Raw genomic sequence first — 20,874 nt, 5'->3', positions numbered from 1 at the left:
TCCCTGAGATTCAGTTTCCTTTCTTCCCCGTTTTTTTCTTTTGAGAGAGGGTCTCACTCTGTCACCTATGCTGGAGTGCAGTGGCGTGATCTCAGCTCACTGCAACCTCCGCCTCTTGGCCTCAAGTGATCCTTTCACCTCAGCCTCCACCCAAGTAGATGGAAATACAGGCATGAACCACCACGCCCAGCTAAATTATTATTTTTTTTTGAGACGGAGTCTTGCTCTGTCACCCAGGATGGAGTGCAGCGTTGCCATCTAGGCTTATTGCAACCTCTGCCTCTGGGTTCAAGCAGTTCTCCTGCCTCAGCCTCCCAAGTAGCTGGGACTACAGGTGCACACCACCACTCCTGGCTTATTTTTGTATTTTTAGTGGAGATGGGGTGTCCCCATGTTGGCCAGGCTGGTCTCAAAACTCCTGACCTCAAGTGATCCACTCGCCTTGGCCTCCCCAAGTGCTGGGATTACAGGTGTGAGCCACTGTGCCTGGCCACTCCTGCACTTTTTTAGGGGTCCATGGAAAAGAACACCAAGAGACACAGCAGAGGCCCACAACCCACACCTACCATGGGTACTGGGTATATTGAACATTGATCAAAAAAACACATTCGAGATGTCAAGGAAAGTAAAAAAAAAAAAAAAAAAAAAAAAATCAGTAATAGGAAACATTTCAAAGCAATGGAATTCAAGAAAACTGGTCTCACAGCTTAAAAAGGGAGATAACTGGGATTTTAAAAGGGTCTGGTAATTCAGGTTCTGCCAATCTTTTGAGAAATGTGGCCCCTGACGGCCACTGTGGCTGCTTCTGCTCAGGCTGAAGGGCAGCCTCCTGCTGTAAGGAATCAAAGCTTAGATCAACTGTCCTTACTCAATTTGGTATTTCAAAGAGGTCATCACATTGTAGTCCTCTTCCAAGTCCAGAACAGTCTCAATGATATTATGATCATCAAAAGCCCGTTTGAGGCTGCCAGGGTCAGCATCTGAGGCCTTCTGAGGGCTCTTGTCCATGAGCAGGGCCCAGGCTTCCTCTTTGAAGGGTGAATCTTGGCAATGACCACACACGTGGTTCAACTCGTTTTCAAATTCTATTTTTCCAGCCAATTCTTCAATAGTTCGGATGCTTGTATGGTCTTAAAAATAAGAACATTCAGCTTTACAATTCCAGTGGAAGGTTTCTGAAGACATTTCAGGTGCAAGTTAAAAACCATGAATGGGTTGTCATTCGTCAGGGATTATGCAAAAGCAGGCATTCCTGCCCCAGGACAGGCAGGCTGCCAGACTGCCAAATTAAGGTGGGTTTGGTACCTTCCTTTCAGGCCCAAGCTTTTACTCCAACTACATGCCAGTCCCCCAGAAAGGTGTAAGTGTGAGGATATAGAAATGTACATGGTTGTCTGTCCTGGCTCTCAGGGATGACAAGACATAATGTGAAAAAAAAAAACAAGGGCTTTAGGGTAATCAAAATGCTGCCCAGCCAGGAGCAGTGGTGTGTACCTGCAATCCCAGCAACTTGAGAGGCTGAGGTAGAAGAATCACTTGTGCCCAGGAGTTTGAGACCAGCCTGGGCAACAGAGTGAGACCCTGTCTCAAAAAAAGGCTCCCTGATGTTGGTGAAGGCCAAGGGAGATGGTGGGTAGAGGCAGTAATGACTTCAGTTTACCTCCTGGAGCTACTGGAGGAGACTCACAGGCTGACAGGGGTTTTACTTTGTGGCCCAGGGTGAGTACCTACCCTCACCAGGCCTCCCTTTCCTCCCTCATAACCTGGAGACCCTTCAGAAACAACAGCTTCAGGTAGCACCCAAGGTTATACATCCCTTTACTAGGAGCTGTAGTATGAGTTTTTTAAAAACAGGGCACATTGGCATGGTGTGCCTGTAAACTCAGCACTTTGGGAGGCTGAGTCAGGAGTATCACTTGAGACCAGGAGTTCAAGACCGGCCTGGGTAACAAAGCAAGACCTCGTCTCTATAAAAAATACTACTACTACTACTAATAATAAAAAGACAAGACAAAAAATAGAGCACATGTAGTTCACATACAAGACACAGAGATTTGTATGTAGAAAAAAAGTCTGACAGGATGCATGCTATACTGTATTAACAGTGGTTATCTCTGGGTGGTAGAATTATAGGAAAGCTTTTGACTTCTAATTGTTCTCCTAATCTTCTTTTTTCTTTTTTTTTGAGACAGAGTCTCGTTCTGTCACCCAGGCTGGAGGGCAGTGGTGTGATCTCGGCTCACTGCAACCTCTGCCCTCTGTCTCCTAGGTTGAAACAATTCTCATGCCTCAGCCATCCAAGTGGCTGGGATTACAGGCGTGCATCACCACACCTGGCTAATTTTTTGTGTTTTTAGTAGAGAAGGGGTTTCACCATGTTGCCCAGGCTGGTCTCGAACTCCTGACTTCAAGTGATCTGCCCGCCTCTGCCTCCCAAAGTGCTAGGATTAAAGGTGTGAGCCACTGTGCCCAGCCCTTCTCCTAACCTTTAATTACCGACCCCAGCTAAACTATTCTCTCCTTTTTGCCTATGTCCTGTTTCCTAAAAATCTAAGCTCAATCACCATGTCCTAGTGGCCACCATCCCTTGCCTTCAGGGACTCAATGTATCTAGACATTTATGACATGACCTGATTGATGTATCACCTCACAAGATAATCAATTGTATGAGGGAAGGAACAGGGTTTGTTAACATTCAGTTCTGTACTCAATGCAGAGTCTGAGCAAAACAAATCTACCAAATAAAAAGGTAAGAGTGTTTTGGCCAGGCGTTATGGCTCTTGCCTATAATCCCAGCACTGGGAGGCTACAGTAAATGGATCACCTGAGCCTAGGAGTTCGAGACCAGCCTGGACAACATAGCAAAACTCTAATACAAAAATTAGCCAATCATGGTGGCGTGCACCTGTAGTACTACTATAGTACTACGGCTACTTGGGAGGCTGAGCTGGGAAGATCACCTGAGCCCAGGGAGGTTGAGGCTGCAGTGAACTGTGATTGTACCACGCACTCCAGCTTGAGTAATATAATGAGACTCTGTCTCGCCCTGCAAAAAGTGGTGGTGGTGTTTTTTTTTGAGATGGGATCTCATACAGTTGCCCAGGCTGTAGTACAGTAGCTTGAACTCCTGGGCTCAAGTGATCCTTCCACCTCAGCCTCCCTAGTAGCTGGGATTACAGGCACACACCACTGTGACCAGCTAATTAAAAAAAATTTTAAGAGACAGATCTTGGTATGGTACTCAAACTAGAAGAGAGTGTTTCTTTTTTTTTTCTTTTTGAGACAGAGTCTCACTCTGTCCCCCAGGTTGGAGTGCAGTGGTGCGATCTCGGTTCACTGCAACCTCTGCCTCCCAGGTTCAAGCAATTCTCCTGCCTCGGCCTCCCGAGTAGCTGGGATTACAAGTGTGCACCACCACGCCCAGCTAATTTTTTTTTTTTTTTTGAGACTGAGTCTCACTCTGTTGCCCAGGATGGAGTGCAGTGGCACGATCTCGACTCACTGCAAGCTCCTCCTCCTGGTTTCACGCCATTCTCCTGCCTCAGCCTCCCAAGTAGCTGGGACTACAGGAGCCCGCCACCATGCCCGGCTAATATTTTATATTTTTTAGTAGAGATGGGGTTTCACCATGTTAGCCAGGATGGTCTCAATCTCCTGACCTCGTGATCCGCCTGCCTCGGCCTCCCAAAATGCTGGGGTTACAGGTGTGAGCCATCGGGCCCAGCCAATTTTTGTATTTTTAATAGAGACGGGGTTTCATCATATTGGTCAGGCTGGTCTTGAACTCCTGACCTCGTGATTTGCCCGCCTCGGCCTCCCAAAGTGCTGGGATTACAGGCGTGAGCCACTGTGCCCGGCCGAGAGTGTTTCTTAAATCTGAGATACTTGCTGACTCACACCCATGTGAAGGACCTATCTTCCCAAGGACAGGATGGACTGGCCCACTGTACTCACCGATCATTTCAAGCAGATCCTTTGTGACCTCTTGGCTAGAATTGTTGAGTGCCATGTTTGAGTCAGCCTTCAAATCTCTCTCCATATCTTTCCTGCAGCCCCCAGGTTGGGGGGAAGAAAAGGTGGGGAATTAGATTCTCTTTCAAGAAAATATTGAAGGGAAACTCAGTTTTAGATAATCTCAAAGACAAAAACTTACTGGTGATCTTGTCATTTATGCTTTGATTAGAGGACAATTGGAAACTGCTACGTCAGTGGAGAAACTAACAGCTTTACCATAATAACTCACATGACTGTATTACAGACTCACATGACTGTATCAGACTATTAATTTTTTTTCTTTAAATTTTAGAGACAGGGTTTAGCCATGTTGCCCAGGCTGGTCTCGAACTCCTGGGCACAGATGATCCACTCACCTCGGTCTCCCAAAGTGCTGGGAATACAGGCACGAGCCACCTCACCCAGCCTGCATTTGTTTGTTTCATTTATTTATTTATTTTTATTATTTTATTTTTTTGAGACGAAGTCTCACTCTTGTCCCCCAAGCTGGAGTGCAATGGCGCAATCACAGCTCACTGCAACCTCTGCCTCCCGGGTTCAAGCGATTCTTCTGCCTCAGTCTCTGGAGTAGCTGGGATTACAGGCGGCCACCACCATGCCCAGCTAATTTTTCTATTTTTAGTAGAAACGGGTTTCACCATGTTGGCCAGGCTGGTCTCAAACTCCTGACCTCAGGTGAGCCATCCGCCTCAGCCTCCCAAAGTGCTGGGATTCAGGCGTGAGCCACTATGCCCAGCTTTTTTTTTTTTTTTTTTTTTTTAGATGGAGTCTTGCTGTTACCCAGGCTGGGGTGCCGTGGCAAGATCTCAGCTCACTGCAATCTCTGCCTCCTGGGTTCAAGCAATTCTCCTGCCCCGGCCTCCCGAGTAGCTGGGATTATGGATGCGTGCCACCACGTTCGGCTACTGTTTGTGTTTTTAGTAGAGACAGGGTTTCACCAGACCTCAAGTGAGCCACCCACCTCAGCCTCCCAGTGCTGAGATTACAGGCGTGCCACCACACCCAATAAGGCCTGCACTGCTTATGAGTACCAATTTATTTGTGGAGTTGAAAGGAAAAAATTTTTTTGTGGAGCTGAATGAATTAAATGGCCTCTTTATTCCCTTCCTATGAAGCAGCCAAGATGGCAGAACTTTGAAGCTTCATCTCTTATGTTCATCCCTTCTCCAAGTCAAGCTGTCTGGGACCAGGCAATTTCAAGTTACTTGGGAGAAGAAAAAGTCTAGAGGAGACCTGGTGATGGTCCAAAAAACTCTGGGGTAAGAGTGGGGAGCAGAGGCAAAGATAAGCCAGGAAGTAGGGCCCAGACTTCAATTCAGCCTCTCCCTAATGTGGGCAAAGGAGGGTATCAAAGGCCCCAGTGTCCAGATTCAAACACAGAAGTTAAGATGGAATTAAGACTTTTGTTTCTGCAACTTAAAAAATAAGGTTATTTTAAACACCAGGTTATTTTACATCCACTACCCCTTTGGGTACTGCAAAGTGGTTTCCATGACTGGTTTGACATCAACGATTGACAACTAGCCCCTCAACTGGAACACATACACAAAATATAACTGTTTCCTAGGCCAGATTCTGAAGAATGTCTATGAACTCCCCAAATGCAGTCACAGAGTTGCCAAGAGGAGGTAAGAGCACTGTCATAAACTAAATCTAGGATCTTCAACAATTTTTTCAAAAACAAGAATCCCCTTAATTGTAGCTGTTAAGCTATCAAAATCAGAATCACCTTAAATTTTCTTTTCTCCAGTTTTCCCCCTCTCCTGCAGTTCTCCAAGACTCTCTTTCAGATGCCAAAATGGAGGAATGCATCACTACATTTTCCTTGCTGGTCAGAGGTTTTCTCTCGGGGCACAGAGCATGTGGTTTTGCATTTACCGGGGCATGGTTTGTTGCAAAGGCAGGGTTCTCATTCTCAGGAGCACATGGGACAGCAGCAAAAGGAACAGCAGAGGAGCAGGCTGCCAGAGGATGTCTTCTGCAGAGGAGTCTGTGCACGGGCAGCGAGGAGGAGAGCGGCGCAGCGCTCAGTTCCAGCCTCCGCTGGCCTGTGCACTCCTGGGAATAACTAACTCCTTCAAAGGCCCGGTCAATGGCTGCAGTCAGTTCCTTTCTGCATCTTCTTAGTTTTTCAGACATTTCTCCTAAAAGCGACCACGTCTTTATGTAATGCATTGGAAATGCACAGGGCAACACAATAATGTTACAAATAAGGCTGCAAACTACCCCTGAACGGCCACGATTTCCCGGAGCTTGGCCCTGGCTACAGCAGGACCAACAACCCTCGGGCTTTCCTCCTGGAGTAGGCGGTTCTCGGCTATCGCGGAGGAACCCGCGATCTGCCAGAAGCCCCAAGGACGCCCCGCCCCACTTCCCACAGCTTCCTGGCCCGCCCCGGTACTGCCTCTCGCCCCACCGCGGCTCCCAGGCCGCCCGGCCGTACCCCGCACCCCGCCCTCCGACAGGTCGCAGCCACGTCCTTGTCTTCACCCGCAGCGCAGTGACGCCTACCCAGCCAACGGTCATCGCATGCGCGCGCCCCGCGCAGGCCCCAGACCCCCACGGATTAGGTTAAAGGTCAAACAAAAAAGCCCAGACCCGTACGTCCGGTTCCTTAAGGCCTTGTGGCCCCACACGCAGCAGCTGGCCCCTCGGTGGGAGTGGGGACGGGTCTTTCGACCGGGGTCCCGGTAAGAGTCTTGGCAGGGATGAGGAAAGAACCTGTTCTAGAAAGCATCTGGGTAACACCAAAATGTATTACTACCCTAAATCGTCATGAACTGGAGCCCTTTCCAGGCTGACAACTCCCACAAAGATTTCTGTTCTCAAGCCAACATGGAAACAACTGGATGGGACACAGCACCAGGCAGTTTTATGTACTGACTTCCTTTAAGTGTTACCTAATAAAAAGTGTGTTATCTAATAAAAGTTCCACGCAGCATTTGACCGTCTTAATTCATCTAGGGTAGCAGGGGATGTAACATAACTGCTGGGTTCCACAGGAGGTTGAGAGGCCAGGATCCCCAACACTAAATATCTTCATTTCCTTAGCGGGGAGAAAGCTGGAAATTACAAGATGACTCAACGGAGAAATGGGCTTCAGTGGGTAACTTTCAAAAAATTATAAACCCGTATCAGTGCACATAGCGAGGGAAAGGGGAGTTTACTTGAGGCTTGGGTTACTGTGAGCAGACTACTTGGGGTGACTAGTATCAGCATCAGAACCAGAAATCCAGGCGCTCAGGGCAGCCCTGCAGGTGGGGTGGGTCTCCAGGCTGCTCCATACTCAGCGCCTGTGTTTCTCTCCATTCTTTGGGATCCATCAGACATACTCCATTGTGTACCCCCATCCCACCCCCTTTTCAGCTTCACAGGTTTCACAGAAATTTCTCACCACCTGTTTAAAAATAAAAATAATTCAGCCTCTTGACATAGCTTCTTCTAGGTAAACGGTCTTTTTTTTTTCCCCCTTCTGCTCATAAAAGAAGGGTATTTCCTTGTCTGGTTTTTGGACAGAACACTAGCAGTCTGCAGAGTGTCAAAGATGTTCTCCTGGGGGATTACGCTGGTGCTGCAGGGTGGCAGGATCGTGGAGTCAGCATCAGTTGGTGTCCATGCTGCAAGCCTCATCATCCCCCAAGCCCTGCTTACAGCTGCTTGGTCGTGTCCCTCCATCAGAGGAACCAGAACTGCTGAGTGAAGGCGTCTTATAAAATTCATCATCTCGACGCTGGTAAAATAGCACATAAGCTGCTTTAGTCTAAAATACAAGAGGGGGAAAGGCCATTCAGTGGTTGGAAAAAGCACCCATTTTCCCCAGCTTTTCTCTAGTTGTCCAAAACTCTCAAAGATCTGCCATATCCACACAGAGGAGACCCTTCCAGCTCTGCCAGGGAGCAGGGAATGGAAGGAGCCCTGTGCAGAGAACTCTGAAGTGAGCTGAGCATCTCATTTATGAAGGTCCCTGAAGGAATGCCAGCCAGCTCTGTCACACCTAGCTCCCACTGTCACATCAGGATGATGAAATAACCAACTAGCCTGACAGAGGCTCTTCCCAGCTTTAATCCATAAAGACATGAGGAAGAACCACATATCATGGCCTACTCACCACTATCTGATCCTCAGAGGCCAGGGACACGTTGCTATCATCAAAGTAATACCATTTCCCATTCAGTTTGTTCTTCGCATATGCGGTGTCTGCCAAGTTAACAAAGAAAATACTCTAGCGGTCTCCAGAGAATTAATCTGGCTAGCTTATTAGGCATGCACTAAATAAACACAAAAATCCTCAAAACAAAACCCCTGAAATTAAAAATAGTTTACAGTGTGTGTCTTAACAACCAAAAAACAACTCACCTTCTTTTCTAATCTGTTCCTTCTCAAAAAGGATGAAAAGGCTAAAAATGGAGCTGTCAGGGACCAAGGTTTTAAACTATAATTTTGGGAAACTAATCCAAAAAATAGAGCTATTCAGTGCCAATCTTCAGGATGGCTATGTGCAATAATCTAAAACCAGGGAACCCGTAAAAGGAGCTGAAACTTCGAAGATTTAAGCAAAACAATAGCTCTCACAAGGACATGTCAAGTCAATCTCCCCCACTGCGTCTAGGCAGGTGGCTACTAACATCAACAGAATGCTTAGTGCCTCTGGAGCCTGCAGAATAATCCCAGTTAGGGGAACATTGAGTGTTTGGGTTTGCAGAGCTGGGATGTGAACAATATACCTTAGTCTCTTGTCTCAAAAAAAAAAAAAAAAAAGAAAAAAGAAAAATTTATCTTTCAAACTAGGAGTCCAGAGTCTGTGGTTGGGTAACAGTTTCCCACAATGATTTAAGCATTTCTCACAGACAATGCTCCCTGTCTCGATTTTAGACTATTCCCAAGCAGGATGTGTTTATTACAGCAATCCCAGCCCAGTTCCTGCTCCACCCAGACTCTCAGAAACCTCAGAATCCAATGGAGATCTGATTTCCAGTGTCATCTTACTGTGTGGCTTTAGGTGAGGGGTTCAACACTGCAGCCTCAGTTCCTCACTATAGCATTGACTGCACAAAGTGGTGGTGAGGATCATGGGAAAAAGCAACAGAGAAGGTGTTCACGGCCAGTTCACACAGTCTGTGCTTGACACAATAGCAGCAATGGTGGCTTTCAATCTTGAAGTTCCAACTGTAGGCCCAATGTGTACCCTCACACAACCAGCCTAACCTCATGGATGAGAAAACTGAGGATGAGAAACTTGCCCAAATGGTATGTTTGTGTGCAAAAATTAGCAAATAAAAATGAACACAGGCTGGTCACGGTGACTCACACCTGTAATCCCAACACTTTGGGAGGCCAAGGCAGGGTGGATCACTTGAGCCCAGGAGTTCAAGACCAGCCTGGGCAACATGGCAAAACCCCATCTCTACTAAAAATGCAAAAAATTAGCCAGGCATGGTGGCGGGCACCTGTAGTCCCAGCGACCTGGGAGGCTGAGGCAGGAGAATGGTATGAACCCAGAAGGAGGAGCCTGCAGTGAGCCAAGATCGTGCCACTGCATTCCAGCCTGGGCAACAGAGCGAGACTCAGTCTCAAAAAAAAAAAAAAAAAAAAGCAAACCTTACAGAAATTTTGCAAAAAAGTAAAGCGAAGAGGAAAAAAGTAAAATTAACATTTTGGTGTCAATCCTTCAAGGCTCACACTCCTCGGCCCATCAGTTTCTTTGCTTGTTCGTTACCACAGTTGTGATAATACCTTTGGTAAGGATATAATGTTGTGTAGTTGTTTTCATTTAACATACCATCAGCATTTCCCCAGGTTAGTATTAATTTAATTTTTATTTTTTTTTTATCTTTTTTTTTTTTTTTGAGATGGAGTTTTTCTTGTTGCCCAGGCTGGAGTGCAATGGCATGATCTCGGCTCACCACAACCTCCGCCTCCTGGGTTCAAGTGATTCTCCTGCCTCAGCCTCCCGAGTAGCTGGGATTACAGGCATGCACCACCACGCCCAGCTAATTTTGTATTTTTAGTAGAGACCAGGTTTCTCCATGTTGGTCAGGTTGGTCTTGAACTCCTGACCTCAGGTGATCCACCTGCCTGACCTCCCAAAGTGCTGGGATTACAGGCGTTGAGCCACCGCGCCCGGCCTACTTCTTATCTTTTTAAGATAGGTCTTGCTCTGTTGCTCAGACTGGAGTGCAGTGGCACAATCACGGCTCACTGCAGCCTCAACCTTCCAGGTTCAATGGATCCACCAGCCTCAGTCTCCCAAGTAGATGGCACTACAGGGGTGCCATCACATCTAACTAATTTTTTTTGTTGTTTTTTAGAGAGAGGATCTTGCATTGTTGGCCAGGCTGGTCTTGAACTCTTGGTCCCAAGTGATTCTCCCGCCTTGGCCTCCCAAAGTGTTGGGATTATAGGCATGAGCCACCATGCCTGGCCTAATTTTATTTTTAATGTTTATGTATTCTTCCATCAAGTAGATAGACAGTAATGCCAGTTGGTCACCGATGCTCTAACTTTTCACTGTTTTAAACAGGTGAGTTATCTGTGTGTATAAAGCTTCTCCCCAGTGTCAAGTTATTTTCTTAGGATAGATTCCTAGAGGTGGGGGTACTGAATTAAAGAATATGAAAATGGAAAAAAGAACTTTAAAAAAAGAATTAAGAAGCCGGGCACAGTGGCTCACGCCTGTAATCCCAGCACTTTGGGAGGCCAAGGAGGGTGGATCACGAGGTCAGGAGATCAAGACCATCCTGGCTAACACGATGAAACCCCGTCTCTACTGAAAATACAAAAAAATTAGCCGGGCGTGGTGGCAGGTGCCTGTACTCCCAGCTACTCGGGAGGCTGAGGCAGAAGAATGGTGTGAACCTGGGAGGCGGAGCTTGCAGTGAGCAGAAATCGTGCCACTGTGCCTGGGCGACAGAGCGAGACTCCATCTCAAAAAAAAAAAAAAGAATTAAAAAAAGAACAGAGAGGGGAATCACTATGAAGAAAGACTGCAGCATGAAGCCTGTGAAACTGCATAAGCAAAGCATTTAGGGCAATGCCTGGTCCACTGGTGAGAGATGATGGCCAAGCGCATTTCAGCATCTCAGAAGGAAGCAGATGTCAATACTTACAGTGGCCAACCCCCATGGCTCCATAATGATTGGACACGGCAATGAGGTCGTACACATAAGGCCTTGCTGACGGGTTACAGACAAACTCAGACATGTTCAGCCCTCTGAGCACAAAACACAAAAATAGTTCTTGAATATGTTAAACCCAGACAAAGTAGTTAGAGTAACCCAGCAACCTCTGTTATGCAACAGAGCAGAACACAGGGAGGCACTCAAACTATTTGAGAAAGACCAAGATGTAAGGGGCCCTAGGGTCCATGTGCTGACCACTGACATATTCAGGGTAGAAAATGGGGCCGGGTGTGGTGGCTCCTGCCTGTAATCCCAGCACTTTGGGGGGCCAAGGCAGGTGGATCACCTGAGGTCAGGAATTTGAGACGAGCCTGACCAACATGCTAAAACCCTGTCTCTACTAAAAACACAAAAATTAGGCCGGGCACTGTGGCTCACGCCTGTAATCTCAGCACTTTGGGAGGCCAAGGCGGGCAGATCACAAGGTCAGCAGATTGAGGCAATCCTGCCTAACATGGTGAAACCCCATCTCTACTAAAAAATACAAAAATTAGTTGGGCATGGTGGCACATGCCTGTAATCCTAGCTACTTGGGAGGCTGAGGTAGGAGAATCGATTGATCTCGGGAGGTGCAGGTTGCAGTGAGTAGAGATAGTGCCATTGCACTCCAGCCTGGGTGACAAGAGCGAAACTCCGTCTAAAAAACAACAACAACAAAAAAAAAAAAACGCCAGGCGCAGTGGCTCACGCCTGTAATCCCAGCACTTTGGGAGGCAGAGGTGGGCGGATCATGAGGTCAGGAGATCGAGATCATCATCCTGGCCAACTTGGTGAAATCCCATCTCTACTAAAAATAAAAAAATTAGCTGGGCTAGTGGCACGCACCTGTAGTCCCAGCTACTCAGGAGGCTGAGGTAGGAGAATCGCTTGAACCCAGGAGGCAGAGGTTGTAGTGAGCCGAGATCGCGCCACTGCACTCTGGCCTGGCGACAGAGCGAGACACCATCTCAAAAAAAAAAAAAGAAAAAAAAGAACAACAACAAAAGAAAATGGGAGAAACTTTCTGGGTAACTCCAGCACCAGACAAAATGGTGATGAGAGGCTCTAGAGATACACACAGAGGGCTTCAGCAACTATGCAGAAATGGCTGTTCTTAACAGAATTACAATTGGTGCCATAATAATTTAAACTCAGCCAAAACAGGCCCCAGAAAGCTTTCTTCCTCCAATTCTTTATTTACAATTTCTCAAACACACAGAAAAGATAAATAATTTTTTTTTTTTTGAGAAGAAGTCTCACTGTGTCACCCGGGCTGGAGTGCAGTGGCATGATCTTGACTCACTGCAACCTCCGCCTCTTGGGTTCAAGTGATTCTCCTGTCTCAGCCTCCCGAGTAGCAGGGATTACAGGCGTGCGCCATCATGCCTGGCTAATTTTTTTTTTTTTGTGCTTTTAGTAGAGATGGGGTTTCACCATGTTAGTCAGGCTGGTCTCAAACTCCTGACCTCATGATCTGCCCGCCTCAGCCTCCCAAAGTGCTGGGATTACAGGCGTGAGCCACTGAGCCCAGCCAAGATAAAGAATTTTTACAACAAATACTTATTAGCCATTACCTGGAGTCTCCTGCTGACATGCTATACTTCATGTATCTATTCTTTCCCCAAGAAAGCATTTTAAAATGTACATTTTGTGGGCAACTCCCTTTTTTTTCTTTCTTTTTTTTTTTTTGAGATGGAGTCTCGCTCTGTCGCTCAGGCTGGAGTGCAGTGGCACGATCTCGGCTCACTGCAAGCCCCACCTCCCAGGTTCATGCCATTCTCCCGCCTCAGCCTCCCGAGTAGCTGGCACTATAGGTGTCCGCCACCACACCCAGCTAATTTTTGTATTTTTAGTAGAGACGGGGTTTCACCGTGTTAACCAGAATGGTCTTGATCTCCTCACCTAGTGATCAGCCTGCCTCGGCCTCCCAAAGTGCTGAGATTACAGGTGTGAGCCACCACGCCTGGCCTACTTTTTTTTTTTTTTTTTTTGAGAGAGGGGCTTGCTCTGTCACTCAGGCTGGAGTGCAGTGGCACAATCTTGGCTCACTGTAACCTCCACCTACTGTGTTCAAGAGATTTTCCTGCCTCAGCCTCCCAAGTAGCTGGGATTATAGGCATGCACCACCACACCCACCTAATTTTTGTAGTTTTACTGGAGACAGGATTTCACCATGTTGGCCAGGGTAGTCTCCAGCTCCTGATCTCAAGTGATCCACCTGCCTTGGCCTCCCACAGTGCTGGGATTACAGGTGTGAGTCACTGTGCCGGCCTCTTTTTTATTTTTATTTTTGAGATGGAGTCTCGCTCTGTCACCAGGCTGGAGTGCAGTGGCACGATCTTGGCTCACTGCAACCTTTGCCTCCCAGGTTCAGGCGATTCTCCTGCCTCAGCGTCCTGAGTAGCTGGGACTACAGGTGCGTGCCACCACATCCAGCTAACTTTTGTATTTTTAGTAGAGATGGGGTTTCACCATGTTGGCCAGGATGGTCTCGATCTCCAGACCTTGTGATCCGCCCACCTTGGCCTCCCAAAGTGCTGGGATTACAGGCGTGAGCCATCATGCCCAGCCTATTTTTTTTAAATATATTTTTTATTTTTTGTAGAGAGGAAGTCTGTTTCCCAGGCTGTTTTTGAACTCCTAGGCTCAAGTGATCCTCCCACCTTGGCCTCCCAAATTGATGATATTACAGGCGTGAGCCACTGTGCCCAGCCAGGGAACATCTATCTGTTGACTTACTTTCCTGTTCTTAGTTACGGTCTGTACCGTGGGGCTTGAGAGGATATGAGTAGACAGCCAGTCCCATTCCCTACCCCAGGGACAGGACCATGGCAGGTCTGCAGCCCAACTGCATCCCCCAATAATAACCCAGCTCTCCCTGGCAGGCTATTCTTGGTTGCCTTGTCCCCTATTGGACTGCCTCTGCTAAGGTGAGGCTACCTGTGACAGATGATGGACAGGAAAAACAGGATAGTTAGGTAGCCTAAGTGACCTGAGAGGGAAATTAGCAGTGGCAGGGATGACTGTGAACAGCCTGTGTCGGGCAAATGTTCCACTGAAGAGTCTCTTCCCCGAAGATGCAGGATAGGGACAGGAGGGGTAACTACAGCTAAACTCTGACCTCCTAGAGCCCAGCAACACACATCCTTACTCAGAAAAGTTTTTGGTGGCAAACCACTCAGCCAATCAGTGCCAAGATTTTCTGCCTGTTTTTAAATGTTCCTAACACCGTAGTCACCATGACCCACCTGATTGGGAATTCTACAACTGTGTCAAGCTTATCCCTCCAGTATCTGTTGTAGGAGAAACGTTTGAGGTGGACCACCAGGATCTTGGGCAAGGACCATAGGTCAAACTTTTTTGTTGCCTGTTGATGCTTCTTACAGTTGGGACAGTACCTGAAAAGAAAAACCTCTACTTAGTAGGGCAGGCAGGCAGCTGGTACCACCTGGGCACTCATGCATGGAGGCACAGCTGCAGTCCCCTGACAGCTGCCATCCTTTAGGTCAGCACTCAACACTACTGCTTCTGGCCAGGGACCTGTCTTCCAAAATGGGGTGATGGCTTTCCTAGGAAACCTCAACTCACAGAGGACTATGTTGTAGGGTTGGCTATATAAAGAAGTGACACATCCAAACACAAAGGGGTTTATGTGCACAGATGACCCTGGCAGATCTGAGTCCTGGGGTGCATGGGGCCTCTGCTCAGAAAGTGAGGAGCTGCATACCAGGGGTCATGCTCCCCAAGGGTCTCCATGGTGGTGAAGAGCTCTATGCAGTCTCTCAGGGCCACTGTGGTCTTCTTCTTCTTCTGAGGCTGCAACATGCTCACATGCTTCTCGTAGGCCTATGGGAAACAAAGCACTCAGTTCTGCTGGAGAAAGAGATCTTACTGCATTAAGACACGAAGGCCTTCAGAGGCTCTCCCACCTGGAATGTAGTAACCTTTCTAGAGACTCTGAACATAAAATGACAAACTCTTGAAGTGCTTTTCCTTCTCAGTCTTAAATATGACTTGCTAAATTGCTGTGCAACTGGTGAAAGTGATCGCAGTCCACATCCAGAGCAGAAATCAGCAGACACCACCGACCACAAACCCCAAGGGACCTACCTCAGATTCTTGCTCATCATAGTAAAGGCTCCGAGTTTCACTGTCCCAATCGATGGCCAGTGTAGATCGAGCTGAGGAGGACCAAAATGTCACTTGTTATGGAATGGCAAGCAACAGGAGAGGCTCTCCAAGTGACAGGAGTGAGAAGGATCACACTCAGGCCACACCATCAACACCTTCTCCCCCATCAGCAGCCACTGCCAAGAGCAATGCTCTGCAATGGGCCAGCCCTTCTGACCCCCAGACCCAAAAAGCCTTTGGCAAAGACTTCCTTAGTGATACAGATAAGCTACAAAGGAACTAACTATGGAGAATTCTGAAAGGGCACAGGTCAAGATGGAGTAATAGGGCCCAGATTTATCATCCTGCCACAAACCAAAAAAAACCTGAAAATGGATGAAACAATTGTTTTCAGACATTGGATACAGCAGGAAGGAGATCCCTGAGAGAAGGGGAAAAAAAGAGACCCCTACATCGTCCTAACTTATTGCCTGCAGGCAGTTGCCAGGACTTAGCATAGGGAAGAGAGGGAAAGATTAAGCTGAAGAGTCAAAGACTGGAGTTTGAGAAGATGGCTAGAATTTGCAAGGCATTCCAGCCTGGGCAACATAGTGAGACCCTGTCTCTACAAAAACTATAAATATTAGCTGGGTATGGTGGTGCGCACCTGTAGTCTCAGCTACTCAGGAGGGTGAGGTGGGAAGGGAGCTGAAAGACAGAGATGCTTCCCCTCCCCCAGCTGGCACGTGTCCTCACTGGCCAATTGTGCTTTTCACACAACCCCTCAGAATGCCTCTTCCTGTCTGTACACCAGTCTCCATTACAACCTCCATGTGACGGTGAGGCTACAAAATCCATGACCATCCTCTGAATGGATCACATTTCTTGAGCATTAATGAACAAAATAAATATGCGTTTATTCTTATAAGTGAACAAGTATGGGGAAATGTTACTGCCAAGAGTGGCCATGGGAAAGGTTATTGACCCACAGCAAACCCCCACAGAGGGAGTGGAGAGAGACCTACTTTCCTCCGAGGTCATCGAGGACCGAGGAGAAAAGCCTGAAAGGTAGGGAGACCTTTGAAACAGTCCTTAGGGGGCTTCAAGCCAAGGATCATACGAGTGTCTGCTCCTGGAGGCACAGAGACTGTGAAAGCCCAATGCGGTAAGTATCGAGTGCAAGGATTTTCGAACAGATCCTAAGTCCCTAAAGCCCAGCTTGAAAGGTCAGAAAAAGTGCTTACAGTTGAGTTTAAGTAGTTTTCCATCAGTTGCAAGTGAATTTATGTCAGCTGTTCCATAGGAGTTCACAAGACTGAAGGTAAAAAGCCTTTTTGGGCAGGGCTGGCCTTTGATCTTCTTTTGCGTGGTCTTAGTGGGGTCATTTCCCAGCTCATCTTCCCCACTGCCTTCTGTTTCTGAAAGCTGCTCTTTGCCTTCTTCCTGATGCTCCATTTCTTCCTCATCTTCTCCTGGCACATAAATGGAAAACAATATGTATATAATTTCCCACCATTTCAATGTTAAAAATTTTATTTAATACATAACTATGGTGTTTCCTTCCAGATTTTGTTCTGTGTATATGAAATTAAATCTATTCCTTTGCATTTAACTTGAAGTCACATGTGACCCTCACCATACCCTTGCAAGACAGGCAGACTGGGCACTGCTATTCCACGATGAGGAAGTACAGGCTCAGAGAGCTTAAATGAGCCACCTGCAGGCACAATGAGATTCAGCAGCCCTGCTATCCTGTCTAGTGGCCATCACAGCACATGGTCTCTCACTCTTGCAACTTCATCATTAGGCCCACAGAAAGAAAAGGGCGTAAATGAAACACATATTCAACACTGAAGAAGACAGCTTGGTGAGAAACACTATCATCCATCCACCCACCCACCCATCCATCCACCCACCCACTCACCCACCCATCCATCCATCCACCCATCCATCCATCCATCTATCCGAGACAGTCTCACTCTAGCCATTCTATCTATCTATCTGTCTGTCTGTCTATCTATCTATCTATCTATCTATCTATCTATCTATCTATCATCTATCTATCTATCTGCCTACCTACCTATCTATCTATCTGAGATGGAGTCTCACTCTGTCACCCAGGCTACAGTATAATGGCACGATCTCGGCTCGCTGCAACCTTCACCTCCCGGGTTCAAGCGATTCTCCTACCTCAGCCTCCTGAGCAGCTGGGATTACAGGCATGTGCCCATGCCCAGCTAATTTTTATATATTTTTTAGGAGAGACGGGGTTGCACCATGTTGGTCAGGCTGGTCTTGAACTCCTGACCTCAGATGATCCACCGGCCTTGGCCTCCCAAAGTGCTGGGATTACAGACGTGAGCCACCACGCCTGGCCCTATTTATTTATTTTTTGAGATGGAGTCTCACTCTCGTCCAGGCTAGAACACAATGGCGTGATCTCAGCTCACTGCAACCTCCGCCTCCCGGGTTCAAACGATTCTCCTGCCTCAGCCTCCTGGGTAGCTGGGACTACATGTGCGTGCTACCACATCCGGCTACCTTTTTCTATTTTTAATAGAGACAAGGGTTCACCATGTTCACCAGGATGGTCTCTATCTCCTGACCTCGTGATCTGCCCGCCTCGGCCTCCCAAAGTGCTGGGATTACAGGCGTGAGCCACCGCACCTGGCCGAGAAACACAGCTTAAAGGTCAATTGTCTTTTTTTTTTTTTTTGAAGCGGAGTCTCACTCTGTTGCCCAGGCTAGAGTACAGTGGTACAATCTTGGCTCACTGCCACCTCTGCCTCCCAGGTTCAAGCAATTCTGCTGCCTCAGCCTCCTGAGTAGCTGCAATTACAGGCACGCACCACCACGCTCAGCTAATTTTTGTATTTTTTAGTAGAGACAGGGTTTCTCCATGTTGGCCAAGCAGGTCTCCAACTCCAGCCCTAAAGTGATCTGCCCTCTCAGTCTCCCAAAATGATGGGATTACAGGCGTCAGCCACCATGCCCAGCTATTTTCAAATATTATAATAAACACAAATATTAAGTATTCAGTTCCTCCAGAAAAAAACCTATCCTGAATTTTCCTTTAACTAGTATTTACTAAAGGTCTCTTAGGTGCAGGTTTACCATGCTAGGTCCCAGGACTCCATAAGGGGAGCACACAGTCTAAGGGGAAAGTTAAAATATCAAATAAGTAACTTTAGCAAAGATGGGGACCACTCCAAAAGGTGGTGTAAAAGTAACAGAGAAGAGCAGATTTAAAACAAAGAGTCTACATACTTGATCAGTAAAAATGGAAATTCTGAAAAAAGGAGAATGTGCTATTTAAAAGCCCACAACCCCTGGCTCTCATGGAGGTTCCTTTCCAAACTTGCTTAACTCCTGAGACATGACACTGTCCCTTTACACACAATAAGCCTGTCCCCCTCCTACACTGGCAAGGAAAAACCTGCCCTGCCTGATGCCTGTCAGAGAAGGGCAGAACCCAAAACTGCCTCAGTCCCACTCAGGAAATGAGCAGTGCCCTCATACTCATAAGAACTCTGTCCTGGCTCATGCCACCAGCTGCCAGTTACGTGGACAATGCCAGGAGCCTTGGGCCAATGCAGTCAGAATTAAATGCCATGGACTGTATTTCACAGGATGAGAAAAAAAGCAGCCTATGATCCCAGCACCTTGGGAGGCTGAGGCGGGTGGATCACCTGAGGTCAGGAGTTTAAGACCAGCCTGAGCAACATGGTGAAAATCCATCTCTACTAAAAATACAAAAATTGGCCAGGCACGGTGGCTCATGCCTGTAATCCCAGCACTTTGGGAGGCCGAGGTGGGTGGATCATGAGGTTAGGAGATCGAGACCATCCTGTGAATGGTGAAACCCCATCTCTACTAAAAATACAAAAAATTAGCTGGGCGTGGCGGTGTGCGCCTATAGTCCCAGCTACTCAGGAGGCTGAGGTGGGAGAATGGCGTGAACCCAGGAGGCGGAGCTTGCAGTGAGCCAAGAGCGCGCCACTGCACTCCAGCCTGGGCGATGGAGCAAGAGCCTACCTCAAAAGAAAACAAAAAACAAAAAAAAAACCTTTGTGCTTAAACAAGGTCTGAAGTCTACACACCAAGATTCACCTGTAGGATTCAAAAGGTGACACTCATTGTCCCAGACATGCCTAAGAAGCAGGGTTAGCAATAAAAATAGCAAACACACTCACAAGATGTTGTTACTGATTGAGTGCCTTTCATGTGCCCTGTCCTTTAAGCATATGACCTCAAATTGTAATCGCAGATCTGTGAAGCAGATATCTTTTTGCAGATAGGTAAACCAAAGTTCAGAGGGATGAAGTGACTTGTTCAAGTCCACCCCACACCTTGAGCTGGGGATCAGAGTGCCTTAGCTTCCAGAGTGCCACAGATCACCCAGGGTCTGTTCAGAGACTACCATTACCATTCCAACACCTGCTGGTAGACCTATACACGAAATATATTCCTATTTTATCCCTAGTGGGAAATGAACATAACATTTCACGCAAGAACAAGAAGCCAAATATTGGGGCTGGGTGCAGTGGCTCACGCCTGTAATCCCAGCACTTTGGGAGGCCGAGGTGTGTGGATCACCTGAGGTCAGGAATTTGAGACCAGTCTGGCCAATATGGTGAAACCCCATCTCTACTAAAAATACAAAAATTAGCTGGGCATGGTGGTGGGCACCTATAATCCCACCATTGCACTCCAGCCTTGGTGACAGAGCGAGACTCAATCTCAAAAAAAAAAGAGAATCCAAATATTGGCCGTATGTGGTGGCTCACGCCTATCATCCCAGCACTCTGAGAGGCCAAGGTGGGTGGATTGCTTGAACTCAAGAGTTCAAGACCAGCCTGGGGAACACGGGAAGACCTTGTCTCTACAAAAAAATAAAAATAAAAGAAAAAGAAATTAGTTGGATATGGTGACACATTCCTGCAGTCCTGGCTACTCAGAAGGATGAGGTGGGAGGATCACTTGAGCCCAGGAAGTCAAGGCTGCAGTGAGCCATGACTGCGCCACTGTATTCCAGCCTGGGCAACAAGAGCAAAACTCCGTCTCAAAAAAAAGGAAAGAAAGAAAAGAAAAAGAAAAAGCAGAAAAGCAGGATCCACTGAAAGCAGCTACACAAGATCACTCAGAGAATCAGCAGGGGACCTAAAGGAGTGTGTGGATCACCTGAGTGAGAACCTGTCTCAAAAAAAAAAAAAAAATAATAATAATAATAATAATAAAACTTACTCAACCCTAAAATGCCAAAAATCTCTTGAAGACAGAGCCTTGTGGTCATTATTTTTAAAGTAAATTCTCGGCTGGGCACAATGCCTCAGGCCTGTAAGCCCAGCACTTTGGAAGGCGGAGGTGAGCAGATCACTTGAGGCCAGGAGTTCGAGACCAGACTGGCCATGATGGAGACACCCTGTCTCTACTAAAAATAAAAAACTAGCCAAGTATGGGTGGTGCACACCTATAGTATCAACTACTCGGGAGGCTGAGGTGGGAGAATCCCTTAAACCCAAGAGATTAAAGCTGCAGTAAGCCAAGATTGCACCACTGCACTCCAGCCTGGCCAACAGAGTGAAACTCCATA

General features: G+C 47.2%; 2 protein-coding genes across 6 annotated transcripts in view; both read right to left on the bottom strand.

The window, feature by feature from the left end:
* Window positions 1–38: 38 nt before the first annotated feature.
* C2H3orf62 (chromosome 2 C3orf62 homolog) lies at window positions 39–7,239 on the bottom strand. The gene is made up of 3 exons (XM_009200776.3): window positions 5,744–7,239; window positions 3,955–4,046; window positions 39–1,130 (listed from the first exon to the last, which is right to left on the bottom strand). Exons 1-3 carry the CDS (start codon window positions 6,538–6,540, stop codon window positions 865–867), a joined length of 1,155 nt encoding a protein of 384 aa, XP_009199040.1. The 5' UTR covers window positions 6,541–7,239; the 3' UTR covers window positions 39–864.
* The window catches only part of USP4 (ubiquitin specific peptidase 4), a 66,557-nt gene continuing 52,547 nt past the window's right edge, over window positions 6,865–20,874 (bottom strand). For 2 of the 5 annotated variants that reach the window (XM_031663336.1, XM_031663337.1), the window contains 7 exons: window positions 16,526–16,753; window positions 15,282–15,352; window positions 14,899–15,017; window positions 14,420–14,569; window positions 11,121–11,224; window positions 8,123–8,211; window positions 6,865–7,774 (listed from right to left, as the gene is read on the bottom strand). In XM_031663336.1, coding sequence (XP_031519196.1) covers window positions 7,616–7,774; window positions 8,123–8,211; window positions 11,121–11,224; window positions 14,420–14,569; window positions 14,899–15,017; window positions 15,282–15,352; window positions 16,526–16,753 — 920 coding nt within the window. In that variant the 3' untranslated portion in view covers window positions 6,865–7,615. The remainder of the gene's footprint in view (window positions 7,775–8,122; window positions 8,212–11,120; window positions 11,225–14,419; window positions 14,570–14,898; window positions 15,018–15,281; window positions 15,353–16,525; window positions 16,754–20,874) is intronic. The other 3 variants (XM_031663339.1, XM_031663340.1, XM_031663338.1) reach the window with 2 other exon arrangements.

Source organism: Papio anubis, chromosome 2, assembly GCF_008728515.1.
Source record: "Papio anubis isolate 15944 chromosome 2, Panubis1.0, whole genome shotgun sequence".
Taxonomy (NCBI): domain Eukaryota; kingdom Metazoa; phylum Chordata; class Mammalia; order Primates; family Cercopithecidae; genus Papio; species Papio anubis.
Note: the sequence above shows the minus strand (reverse complement) of the source record. Positions and strands in the feature narration are given on the sequence as shown.